Below are 21177 nucleotides of genomic sequence, written 5' to 3'. Positions count from 1 at the left end.
TTGCTGGCCATATCTGTTGGTACATCAATAGGGAATGGAATTTTATCATCCCATATGTTGTCTGAACTTCACACATTTGTATATACTGACACCAGACTCATCCCTCATGTGCGTGCATTTGTTAATATATATTTTCTAGATATATTTTCTGAATAACCATACAATACACAGCCTCAGCCCTACACTGAAATAACTAGAACAATGTTATCAATTTAGTCCTTCATATTTTTCTGATTCTTTCTTCTCATTCCCGCCCCCCTTGGATTCATACTAGTTCTCACTGTGTCCCTGCAAAACTCTTCTGTGAGCTGCACATGAAATAAACCCAGACAGCACTAGCCACTGAATTGGCAACATCTGCCAGCTGATGGTGCATAGATGTCTCATTCTCTTATTTCTGCTTCTCTCACCTCAAGCGACAGCCACTATGAAGTCCATACTCTCCCCTGTCTAATGTGTCAGACAAGCCCAGGAAAAGAAATGAATTCCAACAGCCTTTGCCTTGATTAATATTTGCTGTGTATATATATAAATATTATGATGTATTATTAAACCTAAACAAAATTCATGTTTTTTCTTTCTATCAATTATTTTGTTTCAACTTAACCAAAAATGGAACTCTAGTTTAGATAAATCATTATAATAGGTTTGTGTTAGCTTTATTCAGTAATTCTCTGTATTCCTTAAAAATGTATGGGCTTTCCAATTATAGCAATATTTTACTTGTCACAGCAAAATGTCAGGTTATTGCTTCAAAAGTAACCTCATTTTATATAATCAGATGGAGACTTAGCTAATATAATAAAGCATTGTAGATTGGATAAAATTCCAATTACTATTTCCATAGTAATGAATAACAGTTACTAGCAGAGTAAACATGTTAGCATCTTAGCGTTGGTGTTTTTGTTTTACTTTTAATGATACACACAGCACTTTATTGGAAAGATCAGGACAGCCACACTTTTAGGTTTGTACTTCCTTTTTCTTTTATTTCTGTACTAAGTACTGTTTTAAAAGATGCAAAACTTCTTCATCTACTTTTGGCTATGGTGTAGCTAAAATGGCCAGTTTTAAAGACACCAAAAATATTTTTTCTTAGCATGCCTGAGATGCTAGGATCCTATCCCAACCTACTGATAGGTCATTTCATCAGGTCATACATGGCTGTACCTAGCTGAGAGGGAAAAGATATACCGCTTCCACAAAACTTACTAAAATTAATGCTGATAGTACAAATTCAGACAAAACGTTTGCCTTTTCATTGACCTCAGACTTGAAATTTGCATTATATGCAGCATAATTAGCAAAGTAGTGGCAGGTTCCTTGCTAACAAAACGTTAAGAATCAAGCTAATCTTCCATAAGCTTAAATTTGCACATTCAGTGAGTAGCCACTAATGATGCTCTCAGAAAACACATTTTATGTGTTCTGATTTCATAACACCTTACTGGGTGTTTCAGATATTAGCAATTATAATTTAAACATTAGTTTAAGTAAGAGATGCCACCTGCTTTTTAAATCATTTTAATTCTCTTGCACTGATTAGAAGTAACCAGAGAGATGCAAAAATGTTGTTAAGGTAATCACAAATTCAGTTCATTTAAAATAAAATTATTCTGGTTTACTTGTACATTTGTACAATAGGCTTATGTTACAAAGTATTTTTGTTTTACTGGCCATTTGCCGATTTCTGTAACTATTACCCTCTTGTTTTAGGTTGGCATAGTATTGCATTATTCCACCCTCTCCACTATGCTATGGATCGGAGTAACTGCAAGGAATATTTATAAGCAAGTCACAAAAAAAGCTCAGCCATGCCAAAATAGTGACCAAGCTTCTTATCCAAAACAGCCATTGCTCAGGTATGGACTAATAACATTAAAGGTTGATTTTTTTTATCTGAGTGCCTAAGATTTGTTAACAATTCTAACTCTTTAAATAGTCTGTTGCATTATTTGCTGTCATCTTCAGTTGTGAAAACTATAGGTAAGACCACTGAAAACCTGAATCCCTCAGAGTACTACAGAAATGTCTGTTAAATATGTGGAAAAATCTGCCACTTTGCAGCAGTGGTTATGGCTAATTCCACTCAAAACACTGAAATATATAGAAGTTATATACAGCTAGATTCTGATTCCCTTATTTATGCCAGATAGCACCTACCTCCCCAATGGATCCTGTTGATTTCCTATTGAGCCAAATACCATGGCCCACTTGTGGAGTAAGGTACTATTCAGTGATCAGAAACTGGCCCATAATGGCCTTCACTTTCCCCTTATGCCCACAAATCTTACTCATGCTGTTCTTCATTCCATAGAGATCTTATGCCAGTCCTCCCACCACCCACCTCACCCCACACCAGAGATGATCCGTCACTACTTGAGAGATTGTCAAGATGCTCAGTAGAAGAGGCCATCTGGAAAGAATTCTTCTGAATTTACAGCAGCTGTAATTTCAAAAGAATTCTCACCAAGGGGGCATAATTTCATGAGAACTCAGTCCAAAATAGTAAATTCTGTACAAAAATGTCTAGAACAGCATTTTTTACTGAGAACATAAAATCTGTTGTATGGCCTTGATAGGCCATGCTGTGTGAACATGAGCCAGACTGTTAACATTATATAGAAATATGCATTGTGCACATGTTCTGTAAAAAGATTTGTTTTATAACCCAGACCCCATTGAATGAAATCTTTATTACCGTCATTAGTTCTCTGCTTTTTAAAATATTTTCTTTCCAAAGACTAAATTGATTAACACTTACATAACATTTGTCTGGTGGAAAGGAGAAGACTCACACTGAAGGTTGGCTTTGTGTTAGGTATAAGCAAAGGAAAATGTTTTTGTTGAGAGTGAGTGCTAATCTGTGATTTACTATACCATTCTTCACAGATGTGAATTTCAGTCATTCAGTTATTTGCTCATGGCAAAATGAATAATTGTTAATTTTCAAGTACTGCAGTGAGGTTATGAACGAAGAAAATTGTTTCAGGTTACACAGACCCAGTGTATTGTATGTTCTTCAAATTCAAATCCTGTTAGAGCTGGAAGAAAACAACAGACAATCAGGTTACAGAAAAGATTACTCTAATTAGAGCCCTTGTTCTGTCAATTGTATAGAGTTCCTCAGACAGTGAAAATAAATTGTAGGTATTTTAAACTTTGTAATAGAAACGATAGACCTACTTTTAGCTGTAAGAGCACATGTAAATAATTGTTTAATAGCTAACTAAATTTATTCTACAATTAGTTTTCTCACTCAGAGCATTATATGTCCTAGAGATTCAACCACTGAAATGTATGGTGTGATTCCATAATAGTTAGTACTAGTTTCAAAATAGTGAAGGATCTATTTCAAGTAGAAAATGGGCATGTTATGTGGAAAATTAAAAAATCCTTTAATTCAGAGAATGCCCAAACTCAGAATTAGTAATTGTTGTTCTTTTGGAAAGACAAAGATAATTTCATGGTCATTTTAATTTGGTTATTTTCAATAAAGTTAATATCTAAAATATTCTATATCATGTATCCAAAATATTTCCATAACATCCATTTGGTACTGCTTAAATTGTTACTATATTAATAAGAAATAGGTTTTAATGTTAATTTTTTGGACCTGAAAGCTGACATTGGCTGCTTTGTGTTTATGAAATATTTTCACATAAGTAAAGGATAATGAAATTTTTTCAGGACTGATTTTTTGTAAAAGCAAACAAATTACCTCAATTTTGGCACCCATAAATAATTGTGCTCACGTAAGAGAGGCTGAGTTGAGGCCCTTTTACTGCTACATATAAGGGCTGTCATTTGTAAAATGTAAATAATATGACCTGCAAAGGCAATTAAAAAAACTAGGAGGTAAATTGCTATCAGTAATTCAGGTTTATAGGTCTATTTTGGCTGGTATCTCTGCTTCTTTCAAAAATGTCTATGAGTGCATATCACATAAACTGCACAGTTTGCTGCTCTTCTACAAACTTTTCTTTCCTGAAAATGAATGTGTAGAGTTGACTGGCTTCCCAGTTTGCATATGGATGTTTTTACACCTTCTTAATGTACTTTTTCTATAGGAGACAAGAATATCTGTTGTGATTCACTGGAGGATTCTACTGCAGGAAATTAAAAAATAACTCAGTAGAACAGCATTTACCAAATATTTACCAAGAAATTTTTAAAAACCTAATGCATGTTTAAAAGGGCTTGATTCACCTTTTAAAGCAGTTGAAATAGGGGAAAATATTGAATAAATACCAAAGGGCCAAATTTTCAAAATGGAGAATCGACCTCTGTATGTGAAAAGACATTTGAGGTTACACATACAATTACTGAATTTATATGTACAAATAATCAAGAGTCTATCTTGCCACTTGCATGTACATTTTACCATTTGGGCATGCAGTTTTATACTAATTGTGTGCACAATTACAGGTATATATTTTCAGCCTAATTGTGCCATTTTAAAAAAATTGACTCATAAATATACATTTGACCCAGAAAGATATGTTTATTAAATTCAACAATGTAAAAATCAGAGTAGACCTGTTGTGGTTTTTATCAAGTTTTTCTCTTGTCAGTTTTGCAGTAGATGAGTCTTTGAGATTTTGCAATACCATTTTATTGCTTTTATTGTAACTTGAATTTTATAACTTCTTTTTCATTCTATTCTTTGTTAAAATACCACTTGCAAAAAGGTTTCTGCTTTATCACTATAGCATTTAATAATTTTAAAGAATTAAAGTAAATGACAAATAGTATCTGATGTATTTCCTTGTAGGGTTGTTTTTTTTAAAAAGCACATATTTTGTCTGCTTCTTGACTGATGCTATGGGTGTTCAGTTGCCGAAAGAAATGCTGGCCATCTATAGATTTTTTTTCTTGTCATGTACAGGTACAGTGACCAAAACCAGAATGCTTTAGGAACCTAAAGGATATGCTTATTAAACTTGTACATTTTTGCTGAAACTCACTCCTCCTTGGCAACATTATTTTGAGTGTAGTGACTTCTTCTCTGTGTAGTTCAATGATTAAATATAAGCCCATAACTATTTAGTGAAAGAAACTCATTAACTCTTAGCATTCTGGCATTTTCCAAGCTGCCCTTCAGATTAATGTTTTAGAATGCTTACAAGACATGAATTAATGAATGCTTCACTGAATTTTGTGCAATTAAATTCTAACCATTAACACTGCAAAAATGAAGTCATTGCTGTACATGTGTTTATATAAACATAGTTTGTGATGTGCTTCAGAGTAAATGGAACTATATCAATCTATTCTGTCTATGTATGGCATTTGTAAAGTGCTCATCACTGTCCTGAAATATGAGGAGTACTCAGCTGGCAGACGAAACTCCAACTCTTTGTCCTCTTCTAGTGGTTGGTTCTGGGCTTTGAAACTTGGCATCATCCCACTGTCAGGCATGGATAGGATCAGGTTGTGCACATGGTGCATACATGGGCTTCAAGTGTGGTCTCTTGGGACTGACCAGTTTAATTTGAACACTGCACAATACATTTTAGAGAGACGTAGGAGGAGTGGGGGGAAAATTGATCATTAAACAGCTCTGTTAGAATTATTACATTGTGGATGAGAAGAATAATATTAAACTACTATAAACTGGGTTAGTGTATCTGGAAATATGGGTGTTAACCTGTATAATTATACTGATATGGCAGACATATTTATAAATGTATAGAAGGATTGTGTAGCTAGAGACTATTGCTAAATTTGTGTCATTTTAGATTAAAATAGAACCTCTGCAGTAAAAATGTGCCAAGCAAAGGTGATTATGTTCCATTCAGCCTTTGTGAATTTTCTGTTTCATTATTCTACCCTGGCCCTGCTTACAGTGTTCCTGTAAGAACTAATAAAAAGAGCTTAAGTTTAAGCAACTAAGAATAGTATTACAGAAGCACTTATAAATACAAATGTAAATATTCCATGGAAATAGTATTTATGTGTTTATAAGTACAAGTATACGTTCAAGTACTTTCAACTCCTGTATTCCCTGCAATTATTTGGTCAATATATGGACTACGGCCTAAATAATATAGTACATAATGGAAGAGAAAGAAAAAGAGCAACAATTAAATTTTATTCATATATGCAAATAAGCATGGAATAACAACGAAAAAATCTCTAAATGTAAATAAATGTATAAATTTATTTTCCTTAATAAATTTATTAATAAGAATATTACATACATTACAATATTACATACAGCATGTACATATGTACATATTATGTACAGCAATCATTCCATGACGTGGGCATTTTTCTTCAATAACAACATAATCTCAAACATATCCTGAAGACAGTTCCTTCTTGACAAAAGGAGTCGTCCAGTATAACTGGATACTCTTGCCCCAGGAGCAGAGCTTGGCTCTTTGATATTAAATTTGATAAAAAGCATAACAACTGTTGATCCAGTTCATGCAATAGATCATTGGTCCTGTTGATCCAGTTCATGCAATGGATCATTGAGGAATTGCATCCCAAGAATTCTTAAGTCACAGTCAGAGTCAGATGCCCCTCTAATCATCAAAGCCATCAAAATTAGTGGCAGCTTTAGATGAAGTAACTTGATCTACAGGCTTCAATAAGGTGTCACAACAAACCAGATCTTTTTTTTTTAAAGTTCCTCTTTGTTTATTCTCTTATCCTGATTCTGCAGCTAATGCAACTTAAGAAATAGGTATGACACAGGAATAACAACAAATGACTTAGTACTTTTGTTATTCACCACTACATCAAAGGTCAAAATATGCCTGAACCATTTTCTAAGTCCCTCCTTCAAATTATCTACCAAGCAAGAACTGCATTTTGGAGAAAACATGTAAAGTCTGGATTTTAGCACAAACCCAATAGGCAGAACCACACCATAGAAAGACTCTGTTCTCCTCCCCCTGTAGTTTGTCTAGTGTAGTGGAAATTGGGGACATCATGTCCAACTACTCACCAAGAATTCCAGCTCTGAGTTGGAGAATTTTGGCAGCTGGAGATGCTGCATCACAATTTAAATCCTATTACTCATGTCATAAATGTGTGGAAAGCAATCGAATTCTGAATTCCAGCACACAGAGATAGGTTTGGGAATTGTTTTTCAAAGTGTGTCATTCACTGTCTCAGCAATCTTTGAGCTTTGGTGTGTAGTGCAGAGCACTTACCTGCCACACTTCTAAAAAACACACTTGTATGAGGAGTTTTTGGCGAGAGCCCTAGAAGCATCAGTAGTTGCTACCATGTTGAGTGTGTATGAAAAATAGGTCCTGTTTGGTGGCAAGTACAATATACACTAACAGTCAGCAGTATTGCTTGACAAAACTTCATCAGTACTCACCGGGCTACATATATCGGAATCTGGTGAGTCCACTTCCTTACCAGCATCATCCTCCATTTCTTTACCCGCATCCTCTTTCTCCTGCTTTCCAGCATCTGAAAACATACTGAAGGCTTTAACAAAATTGTTGCCATTGTCTGTGAGTACATCCGTTATTTGTATTGAGTCCAGATCAAACTGTTAGTGGATCTCAGTCAGTAGAGAAGCAATCTTGTTGCATGAATGTGTTCCAGCGAAGCATCAGAAACCTAGGGCTGCTGATTCTCTTGTTAGGTTAATTGGATCAGTCCAGTGACAGATAACACCCAGGTTGCCTTCCAAAAAGGAAGACAATTCATGGACAACATAAGGCACAGATGCCAATTTGTTTTTAATTCTTTCAAGATCCAAGTTGTATTGTCCCACTAGCTTATGTTTTAATGTTTCTGTACATGTAACAGTGTGGCCTTGGGAATCATTTTGCGAAGTAAAGTGTGAAAGCCACTCCCTTCAACAATCAACAGGGGCAGCATATCACATAGCAAAACTGAGAATTAGCTTATCTGTTTTTTCTTCGGGCACTAGTCCATCGCAGAGTGCAAGTAAATAATTTTGTATTATTAATTAAATTAGTTCATTCAATTTTTTTGTTAGCTTTATTTTCCTCTCAAACATATTTATTATTTTCTCTTCAGATTTGTAAACCTTTTGAACACACTACAAAGCCTATCTCTTTACTTCTTTTTTTAAGACTGCTGGGGAGGGTGTGGGCTCAGTTTGTATGTTTAGTGGCAGTCCTTCTGTTAATGGTGTGTATTTTAATTGATTGGGTAGGTACCTAGAGCACCTAGGATGGGCACCTATAGTTGAATTTTAAAAATTTGAACAAATTAATTAATTAATTAATAGGGCCAGAGCGCCGCCCTCCCCCTCCCTCTTTGGAAAAGCTTGGGAATTGTTTGCAAGACAAACAGATCTCCTGGTTTCCTCCCCTCTCCCTCATTCGCTGGATGCCTGGCAGGGGACTAACCTTGCAAACCCTAGCTCACATAAATAGTCCCATTGCTGCTTGTCATCAAATACAGCCCTACTTGCTAAGCAGGCAATGAATGAGACCATGGAGCTTTGTCTTGTTCATTATGCAGTGTACAAAATATACATCTTCCAAGATGCCCACTGAATGCAATAAGGCATCTAGGGGTCGCTGCTTCAGACACTGCATTCCTACAGAGCACTTTACAGTATATAGCTCTTTATGAATGGGCAATATATCCTTCCTTTGCTAAACATCATATCAAGGTTAGCATTATTGTCATTAAAAATGTACATGTGCAATTTTCTGAAGGTTGTAACGCACCCAAATTAAATCAGTTTTCACCAGAACACTCAGAAGCACTTCTCAGTGTGCTCACTTCTCAGTGAGCACAAATTTAAATTTTCTTTGGCACTAATTTAAAAATAAGTGTGTATTTATAATTTAAGAACAATTAATGGGGAAATGTTCATATTGTCACTTTCCAAAAAATGACTAAACCATTTAACATAAACTTTTCATTTAAAAAATCACCTTTGGGCACAGTGCAAGCCTGGAAAATTTCAACTCAGAAATCAAAGTTGAGTGTATACTATGAATGATTGAAAACAGTGGGCTAGAATGGAAATGTTTAGGCAATTTTAATTCCAGTTGTCACTCAAACTTTCATACATGAGAATGGGTTCCTATACTCTGTGTGTGTGTGTGTGTGTGTGTACACACGTGTGCGGGTGTGTGTATATATGTGTATATATATATACACATACATATTTACACACACACAATATTGGCTGACATGGAATAGACTATCAGAAATCATATAATTAATTAGAAAATAGGATTGATCACAAAGAGAAAAGCTAATCTGAAAGCTCACTAAAAGTTACAGTATAACTTTAGATTTTATGTTCCTACATAAATTCCATTGGATTCTTCATTTTCATCTAAAAGATGAGGCAAAAAGGCTTTCCACATCATATCATTATCACTCTGAAGCAAATCAACCACAAAACCTACTTAATTTCTAATCAAATCACTAAATTACAGATACTCTTTTCCAGAACCCACACTTATGAAATACATTAATATGCATCAGTGCTCCTTTAATCCTTTCGAGGATATAATGTTATCTTTAGTTCTCTCAGGTACCCTAAAGTCAGTCATTGGTATCCAGCTATATACATCTAGCACTTAAACTTGTCTACTGCATTTACCTTTTGCAATGAGAGAAGTCTTGCTAAGTGTCAAAGTTTAGAAAAGCTCCCCCATCACTCTTTGACATCTGGTAACAAATCCTTCACTAAACCTCTGGCCTTGCAGCTCAATTCTTTTCACAGGGCTCTAAATGATGCCATGGGGGGTCAGGTCCTTTACTTAACTTCTGGTCCCATAGATTTAGCCCTGCTTGTTTCAGTGTGCATCATATGAAGCAATGGAGGCATGGCTCGAATACTGACAAGCACAATATTTAAGTCACTGGCGCAAGTGGGTTTAAAGTTTTACAGCTATATGTTAATGCATTCACCAGGTTGTGACTACCCAGAGAGACTGGATGGAAGTCAAATTGGCTGCAACTTTTGTTCTATTGGTTTATTTGCTTATTCAATAGTCTTTTTTTGTTCAGTTTGAACAATGTGCAATAGTAATTACCTCACTGCAGAGATTGTGGGTCATTTAGGGCACATTATCAGGGCTGGGTGCCCTAAGGGTCCACCCTTATGACTAGCAAACCACATCCTTCTTATAGATCAACCCTCCACTCACTGCAAATTATGAATACTGAAGGCAGCTTCCCTGATCTGGCTGTTGTCCTAGATCCTAGTTTATCAGCAAGGATTACCAACCAAGGTTGTGGTTGTTTTTTTAAAAAAGGCCAAACTGGGAGGTGAGGTAAATATTGTGTAAGTTGCAGACCGGTGAATTGTTGTGAATGGGTATAATTCAGTGGAGTTGGGGAGGAAGTAACGAAAAGCAGCTAAGAAGTGGTTATGGGATAAAGCAGGATGAGCCTGAATCTAATTATGCTTAATGGTGCACGCGCCTCATTTATTTTTACCTTATTAAACCCTCTTTTGTTCTTTTCCTTCTACCCCCTTCCTGTTTCACCCTTTACTATGTTAATTACATCTGTTTACATGGTGTTTTACATTGACTTACATATAATTGCCTTATACCACCCTGTGGCACTCCTGAGTTTGGCCGCTTGCAGTATGTTTAAGCTACATCATAAAAACACATCTGTGCAATTTTTCTGGACTCTAAGGAAGGCATTAAATGTTTAGAATTCTGGTAACTGAGTCAAAGCATGTATAAGCATAAAAAGTGCTCCTTTAACTTTTCAAGAGTCTTATAATTAGTTCTCTGAGGCACAATAATCGTCACTTACCAGTATATCTAGTATATTGAGTATATCTAATATACTTGAAGTTGCAAGTTCCTTTAGCAAGAGATCTCACTAATCTCAGGGTCTAGGAAATTTCCCATAGCAGTGTATAGCTCATGGGTGCAAAGTTATCCCTAATGTAATACCAATCAATGTAATGAAGTTATTTTGGGATGAATTTTGGCCAAGGGTGATAGATCCTTTAGTAAATGTCTGGACTTTGCATTTTGGATCCTTTCGTAGATGTGTGGACTCCAAATGAGTCACATCCTCTTCTCGGCCATGTTCACATCTTTAGTCCTTCCATCTTCAGGTGAAATCATATGAAGTGGCATAATTCACACCCTGACAGACACAGACTGTACTAGCCCCTTGGCACCAGTGGCTCTGAAATGTATGCAGTTAAGCTCTAGTGCATTTTTCATTAGAAATGGATCTTATGAATTTATGTCGCCCAGTGTAAAAGGAGGGAGAGGGGTCACCAGATAAACATCAGTTACTGCCTATTGTTTTCCTCTTTCTTCTGTGTTCTTAAATGTTATTTTCTCTTATCTTCCTTTATGGAAGCCACTTTCATCGTACAGTGACCATACCAGTCCTCATTTATAAAGCCTTGACTGGTTATCCCAAAGACTGTCTGCCTTTCCCTTCCCAGCCCTCTACAACTTACCTACATGGGAAGGTAAGATCCCATGGAAAGCAAGTCTAAGGGAGGGCTCCTGCCTCATACTGGGAATGAGGGGCGATCAACAGGTTATCTCAAGTGCTTATATACAAATGCACAAAGCCTTGAAAACAAGCAGGGAGAACTGGAGGTCCTGGTGATGTCAAGGAACTATGACGTGATCGGAATAACAGAGACTTGGTGGGATAACTCACATGACTGGAGTACTGTCATGGATGGTTATAAACTGTTCAGGAAGGACAGGCAGGGCAGAAAAGGTGGGGGAATAGCACTGTATGTAAGGGAGCAGTATGACTGCTCAGAGCTCCGGTACGAAACTGCAGAAAAACCTGAGAGTCTCTGGATTAAGTTTAGAAGTGTGTGCATCAAGAGTGATGTAGTGGTGGGAGTCTGCTATAGACCACCGGACCAGGGGGATGAGGTAGATGAGGCTTTCTTCCGGCAGCTCACGGAAGCTACTAGATCGCATGCCCTGATTCTCATGGGTGACTTTAATTTTCCTGATATCTGCTGGGAGAGCAATACAGCGGTGCATAGACAATCCAGGAAGTTTTTGGAAAGCGTAGGGGACAATTTCCTGGCGCAAGTGCTAGAGGAGCCAACTGGGGGGGGCGCTTTTCTTGACCTGCTGCTCACAAACCGGGTAGAATTAGTGGGGGAAGCAAAAGTGGATGGGAATCTGGGAGGCAGTGACCATGAGTTGGTTGAGTTCAGGATCCTGACGCAGGGAAGAAAGGTAAGCAGCAGGATACGGACCCTGGACTTCAGGAAAGCAGACTTCGACTCCCTCAGGGAACGGATGGCCAGGATCCCCTGGGGGACTAACTTGAAGGGGAAAGGAGTCCAGGAGAGCTGGCTGTATTTCAAGGAATCCCTGTTGAGGTTACAGGGACAAACCATCCCGATGAGTCGAAAGAATAGTAAATATGGCAGGCGACCAGCTTGGCTTAATGGTGAAATCCTAGCGGATCTTAAACATAAAAAAGAAGCTTACAAGAAGTGGAAGGTTGGACATATGACCAGGGAAGAGTATAAAAATATTGCTCGGGCATGTAGGAATGATATCAGGAGGGCCAAATCGCACCTGGAGCTGCAGCTAGCCAGAGATGTCAAGAGTAACAAGAAGGGTTTCTTCAGGTATGTTGGCAACAAGAAGAAAGCCAAGGAAAGTGTGGGCCCCTTACTGAATGAGGGAGGCAACCTAGTGACAGAGGATGTGGAAAAAGCTAATGTACTCAATGCTTTTTTTGCCTCTGTCTTCACTAACAAGGTCAGCTCCCAGACTGCTGCGCTGGGCATCACAAAATGGGGAAGAGATGGCCAGCCCTCTGTGGAGATAGAGGTGGTTAGGGACTATTTAGAAAAGCTGGACGTGCACAAGTCCATGGGGCCGGACGAGTTGCATCCGAGAGTGCTGAAGGAATTGGCGGCTGTGATTGCAGAGCCATTGGCCATTATCTTTGAAAACTCGTGGCGAACCGGGGAAGTCCCGGATGACTGGAAAAAGGTTAATGTAGTGCCAATCTTTAAAAAAGGGAAGAAGGAGGATCCTGGGAACTACAGGCCAGTCAGCCTCACCTCAGTCCCTGGAAAAATCATGGAGCAGGTCCTCAAAGAATCAATCCTGAAGCACTTGCATGAGAGGAAACTGATCAGGAACAGCCAGCATGGATTCACCAAGGGAAGGTCATGCCTGACTAATCTAATCGCCTTTTATGATGAGATTACTGGTTCTGTGGATGAAGGGAAAGCAGTGGATGTATTGTTTCTTGACTTTAGCAAAGCTTTTGACACGGTCTCCCACAGTATTCTTGTCAGCAAGTTAAGGAAGTATGGGCTGGATGAATGCACTATAAGGTGGGTAGAAAGCTGGCTAGATTGTCGGGCTCAACGGGTAGTGATCAATGGCTCCATGTCTAGTTGGCAGCCGGTATCAAGTGGAGTACCCCAAGGGTTGGTCCTGGGGCCGGTTTTGTTCAATATCTTCATAAATGATCTGGAGGATGGTGTGGATTGCACTCTCAGCAAATTTGCGGATGATACTAAACTGGGAGGAGTGGTAGATACGCTGGAGGGGAGGGATAGGATACAGAAGGACCTAGACAAATTGGAGGATTGGGCCAAAAGAAATCTGATGAGGTTCAATAAGGATAAGTGCAGGGTCCTGCACTTAGGACGGAAGAACCCAATGCACAGCTACAGACTAGGGACCGAATGGCTAGGCAGCAGTTCTGCGGAAAAGGACCTAGGGGTGACAGTGGACGAGAAGCTGGATATGAGTCAGCAGTGTGCCCTTGTTGCCAAGAAGGCTAATGGCATTTTGGGATGTATAAGTAGGGGCATAGCAAGCAGATCGAGGGACGTGATCGTTCCCCTCTATTCGACATTGGTGAGGCCTCATCTGGAGTACTGTGTCCAGTTTTGGGCCCCACACTTCAAGAAGGATGTGGATAAATTGGAGAGAGTCCAGCGAAGGGCAACAAAAATGATTAGGGGACTGGAACACATGAGTTATGAGGAAAGGCTGAGGGAGCTGGGATTGTTTAGCCTGCAGAAGAGAAGAATGAGGGGGGATTTGATAGCTGCTTTCAACTACCTGAAAGGGGGTTCCAAAGAGGATGGCTCTAGACTGTTCTCAATGGTAGCAGATGACAGAACGAGGAGTAATGGTCTCAAGTTGCAGTGGGGGAGGTTTAGATTGGATATTAGGAAAAACTTTTTCACTAAGAAGGTGGTGAAACACTGGAATGCGTTACCTAGGGAGGTGGTAGAATCTCCTTCCTTAGAGGTTTTTAAGGTCAGGCTTGACAAAGCCCTGGCTGGGATGATTTAACTGGGAATTGGTCCTGCTTAGAGCAGGGGGTTGGACTAGATGACCTTCTGGGGTCCCTTCCAACCCTGATATTCTATGATTCTATGGGGAAAAACAATTGAAGACAGTTGGCAGTTTTTCAAAGAAACATTATGAAGAGCACAACAGCAAACTATCCCATTGCTTAGGAAAGATGGGAAACATGATAAGGGAGCACCTGGCTTAACCAGGAGATCTTCAAGGATCTAAAAATAAAAAAAAAGAGTCATACAAAAAGTGGAAACTAGGTCAAGTTACAAAGGATGAATATAAACAAATAACACAAGTATGTAGGGACAAAACTAGAAAGGCCAAGGCACAAAACAAGGTCAAACTAGCTAGAGACATAAAGGGTAACAAAAATATTCCACAAATACATTAGAAACAGGAGGAAGAGCAAGGACAGGGTAGGCCCATTACTCAATGAGGGTGGTGAAACAATAACAGAAAATGTGGAAATCGCAGCAGTTGCTTAATGATTTTTGTTTCGGTTTTCACCAAAAAAGGTTGGGGGTGATTGGACGTCTAACATAGTGAATGCCAGTGAAAATGAGGTAGGATTAGAGGCTAAAATAGGGGGAGAACAAGTTAAAAATTACTTAGACAAATTAAATGTCTTCAAGTTAAGGATGAATTCAAACTGGTACAGGGAAGGGCTCCTAGGATGATCTCAGGAATGGAAAACCTGTTTTATGAAAGGAGACCTAAAGAGCTTGGCTTGTTTAGCCTAACCAAAAGAAGGCTGAGAGGAGATACGATTGCTATCTATAAATATATCAGGGGGATAAATACCACGGTGTGAGAAGAGTTATTTAAGCTCAGTACCTATGTGGACACAAGAATAAATGGATGTAAACTGGCCGTCAGGAAGTTTAGACTTGAAATTAGACGAAGGTTTCTAACCTTCAGAGGAGTGAAGTTCTGGAACAGCCTTCCAAGGGAAGACATATCTGGCTTCAAGACTAAGCTTGATAAGTTTATGGAAGGGATGATATGATGGGATTGCCTAACTGTGGCAATTAATTGATCTTCTACTATTAGCGATAGGTATGCCCAATGGCCTGTGATGGGATGTTAGATAAGGTGGGATCCGAGTTACTACAAAGAATTCTTTCCTGGGTGTCTGGCTGGTGAGTCTTGCCCACATACTCAGGGTTTAGCTGATCACCATATTTGGGGTTGAGAAGGAATTTCCCTCCAGGGCAGATTGTCAGAAGCCATGGGGGTTTTTCACCTTCCTCTGCAGCGTGGGGCACGGGTCACTTGCTGGAGGATTCTCTACACCTTGAAGTCTTTAAACCACGATTTGAGGACTTCAATCGCTCAGACATAAGTTAGGGGTTGTTACAGAAGTAGGTGGATGAGATTCTGTGGCCTGCGTTTTGCAGGAGGTCAGATTAGATGATCATAATAGTGCCTTCTGACCTTAAAATCTATGATTCTATGAAGTCACAAGGGCCTGATGAACTGCATACTAGAATTCTCAAGGACCTGACTGAAGAGATATCTGAGCCATTAGCAATTATCTTTGAAAAGTCATGAAAGATGGAAGAGATTCCAGAGGACTGGAAAAGGGCAAATATAGTGCAAACCTATAAAAGGGAAATAAAGACAATCCAGGGAATTACAGACCAGTCAGCTTAACTTCTGTATCTGGAAAGATAATGTAGCAAATAATTAAGGAATCAGTTTGCAAACATCTAGAAGATAAAGCGATAAGTAACAGTCAGCATGGATTTGTCAAGAACAAATTGTGTCAAACCAACCTGATAGCTTTCTTTGACAGGGTAACTAGTAACTAGCCTTGTGGAAGGGGGGAAATGGTAGATGTGGTATATCTTGGCTTTTGATACTGTCTTGCATGACCTTCTCATAAACAAACTAGGGAAATGCAACCTAGATGGAGCTACTATAAGGTGGGTGCATAAATGGTTGGAAAACCATTCCCAGAGAGTAGTTATCAGTGGTTCACAGTAATGCTGGAAGGGCATAAAGAGTGGAGTGCCACAAGGATTAGTTCTATTCAATATCTTCATTAATGATTTAGATAATGGCATAGAAAGTACACTTATAAAGTTTTGCAGACGATACCAAGCTGGACAGTGTTGCAAGTGCTTTGGAGGATAGGATTATAATTCAAAATGATCTGGACAAACTAGAGAAATGGTCTGAAGTAAATAGGATGAAATTCAAGAAGGACAAATGCAAAGTACTCCACTTAAGAAGGAACAATCACTTGCACACATACAAAGTGGAAATGACTGCCTAGGAAGGAGTACTGCAGAAAAGGATCTGGGGGTCATAGTGGACCACAAACTAAATATGAGTCAACAGTGTAACACTGTTTCAAAAAAAGCTAACATCATTCTGGGATGTATTAGGAGGAGTGTTGTAAGTAAGGCACGAGAAGTAATTCTTCCGCTTTACTCCGTGCTGATTAGGCCTCAACTGCAGTGTTGTGTCCAGTTCTGGGCACCACATTTCAGGAAAGATGTAGGCAAATTGGAGAAAATCCAGAGAAGAGCAACAAACATGATTAAAAATCTAGAAAACATGTCCTATGAGGGAAGATTGAAAAAATTGGGTTTGTTTAGTTTTGAAAAGTGAAGACTGAGAGGGGACATAACAGTTTTCAAGTACATAGGAGGAGGGAGAAAAATTATTGTTCTTAACCTCTGAGGATAGGACAAGAAGCAATGGGCCTAAATTGCAGCAAGGGAGGGTAAGGTTGGATATTAGGAAAAGCATCCTAATTGTCAGGGTGACTAAGCACTGGAATAAGTTGCCTAGGGAGGTTGTGGAATCTCCATCATTGGAGATTTTTAAGAGCAGGTTAGACAAACACCTGTCAGGGATGGTCTAGATAATACTTAGTCCTGCCATGAGTGCAGGGGACTGGACCAAATGACCTTTCGAGGTCCCTTCCAGTCCTATGATTCTATAACTCATGGATATTGCAGGTAATAGGGAATGCTACAACTAACAAAGCTAAGAGCAAAATGCTCAGGAGCCATAGTCAGGGCGCTCCCCCTGTAGGACCCTTGGCTGCGGAACTCTCTTCCACAAGAAGTGAGGATGAGCTGGAGTCTCACCACCTTTATGTTTAAATGGAAAGATGAGTCTCTTTGAATAAGCTTTCTCCTAGTCATAGTAATGGTGGATTAGCCCAATGATTTTTTCTCCCAGTGAAAAATCTGGGATACCTAGGTTCTAGGTGATGGCATATTAAAAAATACATTGACACTAATAATTATTATTTATTGTGTGTACTGAGGTTCCATGTAACAGCCTATTTATGCTAAGCACTGTACATAGGAATACAGCGGAATACAATAAAATATTCACAATTTTCGTATATACATTATATACACTTTTGTGTTGATGTCTAGTTGGGGGGAAAACTTTTTTTTCCCAATTTCTAGGCTTACTGGTACGTTATTCCTGCATGACTTTTGCCTGACCACATGTCCTAGCCAAGTACACTCTTTTATTTAGAGGACAACATAGTTTGGACCATTAATGCGAATTCTAGCATTGGTAGAGTTAGTCTCTGCCACTCAAGTTTGGTACAGTAGAAAAGCAAGGAATATAACTAATGCCACAGTATAAGTATGTTTCTCATGTTAGCTGTGGAAAATCTTAAGAAGAAGTTAATACTAGAAACTTGTCTCTTTTTCTCCAGTAATTGTAATGTATATTTTTAGGTCATTTTCCAATTGTGCTGTAATTGGGTTAATTCATTATTGAACAATGGAAATGTTAGCAATTCTCATGTATTTTCCCAGGCTTCCACATTGCTTGAATACCAGAAGCCTCTCAGGGGACAAAATGCATAATAGCTACTTTCAGACACATTCTCTACATTTCGGTAGCCCGTATAGCTTTTGGCTTGAAGCTTAATATGTTTGCCAACAAAGTCCTTGCCAGATTGCTGAAATACAATATGGCCTTTTAAATTTTTGCACTGGCTAAAGCACAGTAGATGAAAATGTATCATAGAAGATACAGTACTTTACAAGAAAGGTTTTTTTGTTACTAATCCATTATATATTGAAATATGAATTACAGTAGCTAACAACAACTAATATAAACTGAAGAAGAAAATCTGTGCCAGGATACTATATTTGAATTCACTTAGGTATTTTGTTTTTGTTTATCAGATATAAATATATTCAGCAAAAATATGCCTTTCAGTAATAGTTTCAGATTCAGTATTTATGATGTATATAATGTGCAATAATAAAAGGTGGTCTAATACCATATCTTTATGAGATGATTCGTAATTTGGATCTACAATGAGGTTTGTCCTCTGTATTAGAAGAACAGTGAATAACTACTTACTACAGATCTATACAGATGGTTTACAGGTACTTCAAAGAGAAAGTTATGTAGGTAAATTCCTTACTTGTAAATAAGACACTTAACTGCTTTGCCAAGTATGTATATCTCCTGGACACCTTCTTTGAGCTATCAGTTGGGAATGCAGATGACTTGAAGGAGGGTATGCTTTAAAATCTCCCAAATTCTGAAAGCATGCAGTGCATCTGTACAAACTTTTTAGAAGAGAAAAAAATGAGGCAACATATGGGTGATACATAGTCATTTTACTAAGAAAAAGATTAAAGGTTAGGCTTAGGGTGCTTGTAACATGGAAACTATTAAAGCTATCATCATGGTTTAGGACAGTTGTTAGTTGAATTCATGCTTCCAAAATGACATAGGTTCAGTGGGATTTCTGCTGTGATTTTATCAGGTTGGATAGACTCGTAACTACAAACTGCTGCTCTGGAATACTACGATTTGAGTGGATGTTTTCGTGCTTTTATCACAAATACACATTTACATATTTCCTAGAAATTCAGAATTCTTGTAATCCTGGCACATCTCTCTACAGTTTCCATACTCTGTTCTAGTCATATATGTAATTGTAGAGGATAGAGTAAGATAGATAAAATTACAACTTTAATGTGCTGCTCCAGGCAAAATGTAAAGGGGTAATTGGAAACTTTGCAAGTTCTGAAAATCCTTGAAGATAATATATTCAAACTTCAGCAGGGGCTTTGCAGAAAATCCTGTTAGATTTGGAGACTCTAGATATTTTCTGTGATGAATGCAGTGTTGCATAGGTAGAGACTTGATTATGCAAAGAGTGGTAAGGACAAACACATAAGAATACATTTCATATGTTTATATTGCGGATACTGCCATAATAAAAACAAAGATTTGTGACATACGTGATCAACCATTCCTCTCTATAGGGAATAATATTCACTACAGTTACAGAAAAGACCATTTTGACATTCATTGCCGATGATTAGTACAGCTACCATTTATTAAGGAAATTAGAAAAATAATTTATTGGCTTATTTAAATAAAATATAGGATAAAAATAATTGCTTATGAAAACTATCAATATGTGGCAGAAGATGGTACAACTCCATAGCTGGTATGCTGTGAATAATGGAGTTAGAATTTTCCAATATATCGTCCAATTAGAACTTTTCAACTGTGTGTATGTGTAAGGGTATGTGTGCAGGGGAGGAGGGGCTAAACAGTGAAGTGATTAAAGAATTAGTGTGGCAAGATGTGATTCAAGGAACTAAGTATAATATGTAATTGCCACGCTGCAACATTTCAGAAACTTGGAATGCAGTTAGCCAACAATTAACAATATGTAATTCATTAATCAATCATAATTGATGATTACACAAGGAGTAATGGTCTCAAGTTGCAGCGGGGAAGGTTTAGGTTGGATATTAGGAAAAACTTTTCACTAGGAGGGTGGTGAAGCACTGGAATGGGTTACCTAGGGAAGTGGTAGAATTTCCTTCCTGTGAGGTTTTTAAGGTCAGGTTTGACAAAGCCCTGGCTGGGATGATTTAGTTGGGGATTGGTCATGCTTTGAGCAGGGGGTTGGACTAGATGACCTCCTGAGGTCCCTTCCAACCTTGATATTCTATAATTCTATGAATTGGAATACTGTACAAGCATTATATGTTTATGACAGCATAACATAAATGTACAGAAAGGCTATAGCATTTTGATCGTGCATTACAGTTAATTTGTTAAGCGCTTGTGGATTCAAGGAGTTATAAGATACCAAGAGAAATTATTGTATAGAATGCAGTATATGGAACAAAGGGTTATCTTAACAAGACATTGTCAATCAAAAGTAGTTATCTCGTGTGTGTGTGTGTGTGTGTGTGTGTGTGTGCAATTTCCTTTTCAATAATTTATTTAAATATGCTGTTACATTTCAAAATATTTTGCTTGGCTTTATCATGAAAAGAAAATAGTACTATTATCAGGAAATATACACTGGAAAGAAAATACTCTGATGCTGTGCCCTAGTTGTATATGTGTATGGCTACAGTATGTGTGGCTATAGATAGTATAACCTGGAGTAACATCAGTATCTTTTAATATGGCCAGTGGACCATTGCAAATAGTACAGCTCCCTAGGTGGCACAGTTTAATCCACAATTTCTGTATAATACTATGCTTGTCTGTAAGGTGCTACAGTACTTAAATGTCCCAGTTTTCTGGATCTGTCCAGGTGGAGTCTGCTGAGAACCCAAGGAAGGTTGGAGGAACAAAGGTGGTTTTATACCATCAGAGGCTGGTTCAGTTTCCAGCACAAGTAAGGGTTGTCTTAGGGCTGTTCTAACTTGTGCTAGCTGGTAGTAACCCCCCAAGAGGTATTTACACCAGCTGAATATTGCCCCCTTCCCTTGGCCACACCTGCCACCGGCCATGCCCCCTTTAATGAGGGGACTGAGAGAGGATGATGTAGAAACAATTGTGCCAACTCTACTCAACTCAGGGATTTCCCAGTGTGGGGAATATCCTCAGCTGCTCAGCTAAGGCAGTTTGCAGCCCAGAGGATGTGGCCCAAGGTGAATAGGAG

General features: G+C 38.3%; 1 protein-coding gene across 1 annotated transcript in view; it reads left to right on the top strand.

Annotated features, from left to right (window-relative positions):
* Window positions 1–21177, top strand: part of ADGRA1 (adhesion G protein-coupled receptor A1) — a 464598-nt gene that overhangs the window by 410220 nt on the left and 33201 nt on the right. Inside the window, exon 17 of the mRNA XM_084634535.1 lies at window positions 1717–1862. Within this exon, the coding sequence (XP_084490661.1) occupies window positions 1717–1862 (146 nt within the window). The remainder of the gene's footprint in view (window positions 1–1716; window positions 1863–21177) is intronic.

Source organism: Lepidochelys olivacea (genome assembly GCF_965140295.1).
Source record: "Lepidochelys olivacea isolate rLepOli2 genome assembly, chromosome: 7".
In the NCBI taxonomy this organism is placed as follows: domain Eukaryota; kingdom Metazoa; phylum Chordata; order Testudines; family Cheloniidae; genus Lepidochelys; species Lepidochelys olivacea.
Note: the sequence above shows the minus strand (reverse complement) of the source record. Positions and strands in the feature narration are given on the sequence as shown.